General features: G+C 63.4%; 1 protein-coding gene across 4 annotated transcripts in view; it reads right to left on the bottom strand.

Moving 5' to 3' along the window:
• Positions 1-4779: 4779 nt before the first annotated feature.
• The window catches only part of LOC102524823 (uncharacterized), a 34727-nt gene continuing 30386 nt past the window's right edge, over positions 4780-9120 (bottom strand). For 3 of the 4 annotated variants that reach the window (XM_072975561.1, XM_072975564.1, XM_072975563.1), the window contains 7 exons: positions 8336-8464; positions 7924-8052; positions 7575-7703; positions 7346-7474; positions 6636-6764; positions 5396-5443; positions 4780-5066 (listed from right to left, as the gene is read on the bottom strand). In XM_072975561.1, coding sequence (XP_072831662.1) covers positions 5002-5066; positions 5396-5443; positions 6636-6764; positions 7346-7474; positions 7575-7703; positions 7924-8052; positions 8336-8464 — 758 coding nt within the window. In that variant the 3' untranslated portion in view covers positions 4780-5001. Of the gene's footprint in view, positions 5067-5395; positions 5444-6635; positions 6765-7345; positions 7475-7574; positions 7704-7923; positions 8080-8335; positions 8465-9120 lie in introns of those variants that run through there. The other variant, XM_072975565.1, reaches the window with a different exon arrangement.

Raw genomic sequence — 9120 nt, 5'->3', positions numbered from 1 at the left:
CAGGCCACACCTGCTCACCGGCTCTGCTGGGGAGGGGGCAGCACCGGCGGCAGGGCCTATCTAGCCCGGCCCCTCTTCCCAGCCAACTGCACCGCCCTTCGTGCTACAAAGTGGGGAGGCTGAGGCCCAAAGACGCTCTGCCCACTGCTGGGGTCAGTGGGCTTGTGGGGGGGCCACTGAGGCTTCCCAGCCAACCCCAGACAGTGCCCAGGATGGGGTCTGGCAGGAACAGACACTGCGGTGTCCCAGCCGTCCCACAGGAGCCCCTCGCCTCGGGGCACCACGGTGGATGCGACTGCAGGGCAGTGGGGAGTGGGGGCTGGTGCCGGGGCCTGCAGTGGTGCCCCTTCCCCAGAGCCGCCCTGGGCACCTCAGTGTCCAGCCCCGAGGGGCAGTGGGCACCCCTCCCGCTCCCTGGGGTGTGTGGGTCCCAGGCACACAGAGGCCAGGGAGAGTGGTCACACAGCTGGACGGCCCAGTCATCCCTCTGTTGGGGGCGGGGTGGGGAGCATCAGGGGCTGAGGAAAGTCCATCACCCCGGGGCCTGGAGGCCACCCCTAGGGCGCCACGTGTCCTTGTAAATCAGTATCCCTTCTATGGGATGGGAACACAATTTACACAAAGGGTGTGTTCCTGTGACCTCACTGCATGCTGCACAGGTTTTAGGCCCTCTCTCTGCACATCTGGCTTGCTGCCATCTACCGCCCCCCCCGATGGCCAGCGGGGACACTGCGGCCCAGCCCTCGGCCTTTAACACATCCAAAGACCCGGCCGCCCACGGTGGGACCCAGCTGTGCCCAGGGTTCCCCCAACCCTGACGCCTCACTGAGAGCCCTCGGACCCCGGGGGGTAAAGCTCTGTGCCAGTGTGTAGACCTGCAGATCCTGGCTTCTGCACCCACACCCGCAGGCCCCTGGGGTTCCCTGACTCGCTCACCTCCCGACTCCGACTCGCCAGCACTCCTGAGGTCGGACCCTGGTCCGTGCTGGACACCCCACATCGCACCCCAGTGGCCACCCGCCTACCCCGTCGCCAGCACCAAGCTGACCTGAGGCTGGCTGGGACGGCATCCCCAGTCTCTGGCCCCCACAATCCTCTGAGACCCTAAGGACTTCACCAGATGAATCTGGTGTTTGTGGGTTTGCCGCCATGTGGACCGGGGCCTTATTTTGTATTGTTTTCTGCTTGCCCCTCGGCGGCACTGAGGAACTATGACTGTCACAGGTTTACACGTTTCATGTCATTTGTGTGATTTTATGGCCCACTTTGCCAAATTCTGGTAGTCATGCCAGCCTGTCTCTGATCCTCTGAGCTTTCCGGTAGCAACAGTCCCGCCCCCGAAACCGGGCCAGGTGGCCCCTTCCCCGCGGGTCCGCACACCTCCTGCTCCACCTCACCTGACAGTGTGCCCTGGGCTCCTCTGAGCTCTGCTGGGGCCGGGAGGAGTGAGCTGACTGTCGAGAACAGATTCTCCATCTTTAGGGGAATTTGCTTCTCCCTGGCACTGTGGTTACTCGGCCCCACGCAGGTCCGGTCCGGGTGGTCCTGCCGCCCAGACTCTGTGCTGTCGTGTGGAAAGACAGCCAGAAACACAGGCTGTCACCTCAGGGCCGTGGAGGCCAGTAACGTGGGGGAGGCCGGAGCCCAGGTGGTGGCCTGGGCGGCTCGGCTGGACCGAGACAGAACCCACTGCCGTCCCCGCTCAGCCCGTGGGGGTTCCTGGCACATAACCACAGTCGAGAAAGCGCCTTTCGGTTCCCGGCTGGCCAAGAACTCTTACTTGGGAGAGAGGCTGAGCTCGAGCGAACGTTCTGTGTTCTTTTATCAAGACAATCGAGATTTCTCGTCTCACCCAAACGCAGGAACACATTTTCTGATGTTAAACTGTTACATTTCAGTCAAGCCCAAGCCCTGCTGGATCCAGTCGATGTTATTTTAAAATATTTCTACGTGAGTAGCTCGTACTCCCCTCAGGGCTGTCACACACACTCACACACACACACGGGGAGTCTGTAACCTTTTCTCCCATCGCCACCCCCCAGGTGGCAGAGCCCAGGTGGCACTGGCCCCGTGAAAAGGTCGTCGTGTGTCCTCTATTAATGTTTCTGGAGCAACTCTATCAGTCAGGTTCCCGGGGTCCTGGATGTCACACGCAACCACCTCTGCCAACATCTGTCCCAGGCGTCACGGGGCTGGCGACGCAGGAGGCGACCGCAGGGCAGGAGCAGAGCTGTGACTACTACTGCGTTCACGTCAGTTACTGGTTTATTCAAGTCCGTATTTCTACTTACACTCATCCTGGCACTTCATATTTTCCCAAAACTTACTCGTTTTTCTACGTTTTCAAAGTAACTGGCTCATCGTGATTTGGAGCATTCTCTTTCCTGCCTTGTTCTCTGTCTGTGGTTCACCCTCTTGTCTTCCGTAGTTTTTTTCTTGCTTCACATTCAAAAAAAATCATCAGTCTTGCTAGCGTTTTCCTCTTCTGGACTCTTCAAGGAAAGACTCTTGGCTAAACGTTCCACTGTTTCCCACTTGTTGAGTGTAAAGTTCGTAAGCGTGAAGGTAAGATGCGTATATATGTGAATATAAACATGTGACTACAGGCGTGCAGACACGGAGAGTGCACGTGTCAGGGGCACGACAACGTCACCATCGCGCGTGTCTGGGTTTTGTGCTGGTTTTGTGGAGGGCACGCTGAACCCGCCAGGGCAGTTACTCCCCGCGCCGCCCGCACCGCTGCTCTGAGTCTCTCGGCCGTTACTGCTGCGGGCGTCGGGTGTCGCTTGTAGACAACCACGTGTGACGCTTTCCACCCTGAAACAGCAGGACTCACAGCCCAGCTGTCTTCCCGCTCACCGTGCACGCTTGCGTTCCTGTCCCTCTGGGGACGTCTTTCAGACACAAAGTGCTGTTGAAGAACGTGTGATGCGTGGCCATCTGGCTCTTGAGCCCCTGTAACTGCTTACGTTAGGCTTCAATCTACTTTCTTATTCTGCTTTGTTTCTCCTCCTTCCCTGCTGAACGTCGGAGAGATGAAATTTCCTCCGTTTAAAAGTCAGACATCCTACCGGTGCTTCTGCGGAGGTCACGCCATCTTATCGCCCTCTGTCTGCACCAGGCTCAGCTGCGGGGCGGGCAGGCCTGCCGGCCGCTCCTGCTGTTGGTGAGCGTGGCTATTTTGATTCTCTTCATTCCGAGGCCGTGTGGGAAACACAGGGACCATCTCATGCTTTCTCTTCTTGCCAGGAAACTTCCTCTGAGCGTGTTTTCAAGCCTGGTTCTCGTCTGGGGCCGCCTGGGGCCTCGGACAGCTGAGAAGGACGCCGACTTCGCTTCCCAGTGACAGTTTAGCGGGACACACAATTCAAGGTCATGAAATTCAAGTTTCCACACTGTTTCCTCAACACCTGGCAAACAGAGCGTCGCCGTCCGGCCGCTCTCAGTGCTCCTGTTGCAGACCCTGACGTCGTGCTGATTCCTGCTCTCTCTCTCTCTAGTTATTTTAAAACTCCTCTTTGGCACTGATATTCTTTAAATTCTTCTGGCTGTGGCTTTTTAAATTTTGTTTAATTTTCTTTGCACTTGGAGTGCTTTTCGATCTGAGATCTTCCAACTTTGGACCTGAGAACTCATTGCTTCACGTCAATGGTTTTCACCTTCTTTTTCTGGGACTTCAGACACATGGGTGTCACACTTGCCTCGTCCATTCCTACTGCCCCTTCCCTTCGTGTTTCCTCTCTCTCAGCCTCCCTGCCGCCTCCCGGGAGTGTCCTGAGCTGGGAAACCCCTTATTCGGCCGGATTCCTGCCGCCTCCGCCAACTCCAGCTCCCACGCCCTCCACCCTCATTCCTCACGATGGTCCCTCTTGAACCGCCTCTTCCTGCACCAGGTTACCACCCGCATCCCTTCCTCCTTCCGGGACACTGATCACAGCTACATACTTCAAAGTCTTCACATGGTGGCCCAGCGATTCGACGCCCTCTGCTACCGGGTGTTCACGAGTTGTCTGCGTCAGGGGGCGGGGCCTACTTGAATGCGCCCTGTTTTGCCCCACGAGGTCCTTTGCCCCTGGGGGATTTAAGCTGCCTGGGCACTGTTGGAGAGGAGGGGAGGGGGGCTACAGCCCGGACCCTAAATGGCCGGTGAGACAATCGGCGTCCAACCCTCTCCTCAGCTCTGCCCTGAAGACAGGGCAGGAGTGGGGGCTGGGGGTCTCCAGGCTGCCCCCAGCAGCACCCCTGCCCTTGGGGCCGTGCTTCCCACACGCAGGCCCTGGGAGCCAGCACTCCTGGGTCTCGGGGCGCCACGCCCCTCTAGAGCACTGGAACCAGGATAAACCCCAACTTTGTTTGTGCGGCACCGCGGTCCCCAGGGAGGGGCAGGGCAAGCGGTCGGCAGAGGCTCCTGTCCCAGCGCCTCGTGCCGGCGTGCCGGGGAGGCCCCCGCGCAGAGCCCGCACAAAGCAGCAGACGCACAGCCTTGGGGAAGCAGCTGCTCCTTTCTTAACCTACTGGTTTCACATGGTACCGAAGCCCGCTGCCCGGAGTCAGGGCGTCCTGGGGCAGGAGACGGGCAGCCCTGCGGTCGGGCTGCCCATAAGTCACACGAACACAGCCCGGCTGTGCTTCCTGGTGAGCGGGCTGGGCGGTAGCTGCCCCGGGGCCTAGCACCCGAAGAACCTGCTGGGGGGGCAGGGGCCTCATGCCCGCACCTGCCCGAACACCTGCCCTTGGCCCTGCCCCGGGCGGCGGGAGGGGCGGGGCTTCCTCAGCCCCGCGGTCCGCGCCCTGGGCGGGCAGATCCCGGCGAGGTGGGGCCTGCCTCCTCGTGGCAAGACCACCCTTGAGGAGCCCGAGGCGGCACGCCTGTCCACAGGCTTCAGAGACAGGTCGGGGCCACAGTCCTGGCCCACCACACCCCTCGGCAGGCGCCACCTAAGCCCCGGGGCCCCCTCTGCGGCTCCTGGGAGGCGAGCCTCAGTGGGGGCTGCCTCTGAGCTAGTGCGCCTCTGCGCTGCTGCCGAGCCCGGGCGCTGGTCTGGGAGACGCTGGCTGAGAGGCCGCTGCAGGGACAGGAAAAAGGACGGTCAGCCCCCGGGCAGGTGGAAACTCTCCAAGTCCTCGTAGTTCTGGGCTCACACTTGACGCCTCCCCTCCTTCCTTCCAGCTCCAGCCCGACGGAGAGGAGACAGCCCACCCCATCCTCCCCAGCCTCCTCCCGGCCTCGTCTCTGAGGTCCAGATTCTGCAATGCCCACCACCCTATGGGGCCCAGACGCCACAGCTGCCCAGTCAGTCCTCATCCCTCCTGAGGCCTTAGTCTGCTGGTAACGGCCAGTGATGCCACCAAATGCCACTCTCTGGTGACACGGGGATGCCCCCAGCCCCCTTACCTGGGCCCAGGTCTGGGGACAGGCTCTCCGGGAGCTGGGAGGGCCCACCTGAAGGCAGACAGACAGCAACTCAGGCCCTCGGGTGGGCAACAGTTACGGGGCAGCACCTGCAGGGACCCCTACTGCCCCCAACACAGCCCCTCCTCGCCTCACTCCTATGCAAATGGTGGGGCGCCCCCCCTCCCCAGATGGAAGCTTCCAGCCCTGCCCCAGCAGCAGGGGGGCCAGGGGAGGGCACTCGGGCTGGATGGGGAGGGCTTCCTGAAGGCCAAGATAGGTCCACTCCAGGGCAGGGGGCAGCGAGGCCTGGCCTGGCCTCCTTCCCAGCGGGCCTCAGGCAGGTAAAGCCGGCTCCAGGCTCCCGCTCAGTATCAGGGCTGCCCAGGATGCCGCGGTGCAGTACCATACCTGACCACCAGGTGCCGCCATGGACAGCATCCGTCTCAGCGGGCTCAGCCTCCAGCTCCCCGACCCCACCCCTCTGCAGAAGTGGGACCCCTCCCCTAAGGGCTCTTAACAGTCTGGGGCCAGGGCTGTCTTGGGGAGGCTCAAAAAGATGCATACACGATATCAAGACCATGTTTGGGGTCCCCTAGCCAAGGACCCCAATCTGGAATCCCTGCTCACAGCCTGGCTCCCCCCTTCGCCCCATCTCAGGGCCTGCCCAGCACAGACCCCAAGCCGGCCTCCCATCTCCATCCTGACGCATAGGACTGCCTTCCCGGCAGTAGGCTGGGCCTGGGGGAGCTGACTAGGGGACACCAGATGGCTGGAGGGCAGGGGCACGCAGCACGTTCCTGCCTGTGGGGGTGTGTGTGCAGGCACACGTGAGCACTGGAGCACACACGCACTGGCAGGCACGCACCGGGACACGCAGAGGCATTAGCACGCACACACTGGAGCACACACGCACAGGGTGGGGACAGGGTCGGGGTGGTGGGCTGGCTCAGCGCCCACCCACACTGGACCGCCCAGCCCTGCCCGTGGGGTCTCGGCCCCTGCAGTTTGAGCCCACCCCCCGCTGCTGTCTGGGGCTGGGGTGAGTGGGGCTGCCTCGGACCGATCGCACAGCCGAGTTCCACCCCATGGTCCAGGGGCTGGAAGGCTCTTCAGAAGCCAGGAGGACACTGCGGGCACCACGATGGCTTGGTGACACTGACGCAGGCGAGCCTGGCCAGCCAGCCGCCTGTGGGGGGGAGGGAGTAGCATGGTGCCCCCCCTCCCCCGGAGCCTGACTCACCCTGCTGGCACGTGTGCCCCATGTAGCCGTCCACGCAGTGGCACTGCCCGCTGACAGGGTCACAGTCGGCCCCACCCCCACAGGAGCAGCGCAGGGCACAGCCTGGCCCGAAGAAGCCACTTCTGCAGCCTGTGGGCAGAGGGGCGGGAGAGACGAGCCTGAGTACCTCTCCTGTCTGCCCGGGCTGGGAACCCTAGGCCTTGGGGCCACCCTAGGGCTTTCGCTTCCCTGTCCTGTGTGGGGAAGCACCAGGCCCCCAGCACCTGCCCAGGACCATTGCCCAGCATTGCTGCCCAGCCCCCAGGCCGGCAAAGGGGCGCTGGGGCCAGGGATGCTCCCCGCCAGGGCAAGACGGCCCAGAGCCAGGAGGAGGACGCGTGTGCGGCCCGCACAGGTGGGCTCCTCCCTCTCCCCGGGTGGGCTGACAGACCTAGACAGTCTCCTCCCCACCTAACGGCAGCCTCTCCCCATGACCTCCCCAAGGAGAGGCCACCCGGGGGACTCTACTAGGGGTCAGAGAGCAGGGCTGGCCTTGACAGCCCCAGGCAAGGGCTCCATGCCGGGCCCCTCTTTGAGCAGCGGGGCTCCACAGAAGGATGGGACTGGTGCAGAGGCCTGGGCGGGCATCGGACGTGGATCCACCAACACAGTGGATACCACTGACTGAGACCTGCATCCGTATCCCCCACTGAGAGGGACCCCAGACTCACCAAGGTCACAGGTGGCCCCGGTGCGCCCCGGGGGGCATAGGCAGTGGCCCGTGACGGGGTCACAGGGCACCCCGTCCTCGCAGTCACACTGCTGGCTGCAGTCTTCTCCAAACGAGCCAGGCTCACACCCTGGTAGCAGGAGGGGGTCCCACATCACCTGTCCCATTCCCGGACCGGCCAGGGCCAGGGCAGGGGATGGTGGGGGCTCGTGGGGCCACAGAGCACTCACCCCTCTCGCAGAACTGGCCACGGAAGCCAGCGGGGCAAAGACACTGGCCGCTGACAGGGTGGCAGGAGGCTCCGTGCTGACATGAGCATGTCCCCAGGCAGCCAGCCCCGTGGAAGCCGGGGGGACAGGCTGTGTGAGACCCGGTTAGAGCTCCGGACTCAGCTTGCCCAGAGCGGAGGGCTGGGCTCCCCTCCCTCCCACCCAGGCAGGGCACCTGCTTCCCAGTGGCCCTGACCTGGGGACCTCTGGTCTGAGAGCCCTAGCAGAAGCTGGGGTCAAGCCTCATTCCATCAGAGCCCCAGGGGGGTGACACGGAAAGCCAGAACAGGGGCCCAACCCCACGACTCACAGTGCTCGCAGGCCTGGCCGTAGAAGCCGGGGCCGCAGCGGCAGGCCCCCGTGGTGGGCTCGCAGGTGCCCTGGCTGTGGCAGGAGCACTCCAGGCGGCAGGCAGGGCCGTAGCGCCCTGCGGGGCAGGCTGGCGTGAGAGCCGTGGGTCAACCTTCTGCCGCAGGAGAGCAGGGGGCACAGGGGAGGGCCCCGGGATGCTAGCCTGATCCAGGCGACCCCGGGAGCCTCATGCAGCCCCATAGCAGCCCAGAGCCCCCACAAATGCCCCTGAGATACGTTCCTCCTCGAGCCCAGGGCCATTCCCCTGCACCACCACCGCCACCACACCGGGACATGGCCTCCCACCCCTGCAGGTACCAACCCGCCAGCTCACATGGCGATGCGGCCTCCAGACCCGCCCAGACACTCACCCAGCTCACAGTGCGGCCCCATCCAGCCCAGGCCACAGGAGCAGCTGCCGTTGGCGGCGTGACACAGGCCCCCGTTTCTGCAGGAGCACACGTGCTCACAGTTCACACCAAACCGGTTCTGGGGACAGCCTAAGGGGAGCCAGGCATTGCTCAGAGCGCAGCCCAGGGCTGGACACACTCCAGGGACACCCCCTCATGAGATCTGATGTTCACTCAACAAACAATTCCCTGGGCCTCTCATTGCCAGTCCCTGTCCCTGAGCACACATGTGCCAAGGAGCAACACCAACAGCACCCCGCCTGTTCACCCACCCTCAGAGAGCGAACACCAGGCCTGAGCCTGAAAGTAACACAGGACGAAAGGGGCCTGGGCCCTCCAGGGGCTGCGAGTGCCTGCCCAGCAGGCGGGAGGGCAACAGGGAAGTCTTCCTGGAGGCGGTGGCACTCAGTTCAAGAATAGCCCGGGCAGCCCTGCACTCCAGGTGGCCCCTGTTCACAACCTGCCTGACCCGGGGCTGCCAGCCTTCCCTGAGGGTGAGGACATGGCCTGGCTGGAGCTGGGCTCCAGGCCCTGGGGGAGTGTCACCGGCCCCTGGATGAGGACCACAGAGTGGCAGGGGCTCAGATCTGCCCGGGTATGGGGCCAGGCCGAGTAGCGTGGGTACCAGACCTGTCATCGTGAGCATGAGCCCCACCGCTGTCCTCAGGCGCCATGGCCTGTGCTCCAGCCCTCCCTCCATGTGGGGCCCCAGCTGCTGGGCCCAGCAGAAAGGGCCAGAGGGACCC

This window comes from Vicugna pacos, chromosome 13 (assembly GCF_048564905.1).
Source record: "Vicugna pacos chromosome 13, VicPac4, whole genome shotgun sequence".
NCBI lineage: Eukaryota > Metazoa > Chordata > Mammalia > Artiodactyla > Camelidae > Vicugna > Vicugna pacos.
The sequence above is the reverse complement of the archived record's forward strand: the minus strand, read 5'-3'. Positions and strand labels throughout refer to the sequence as shown.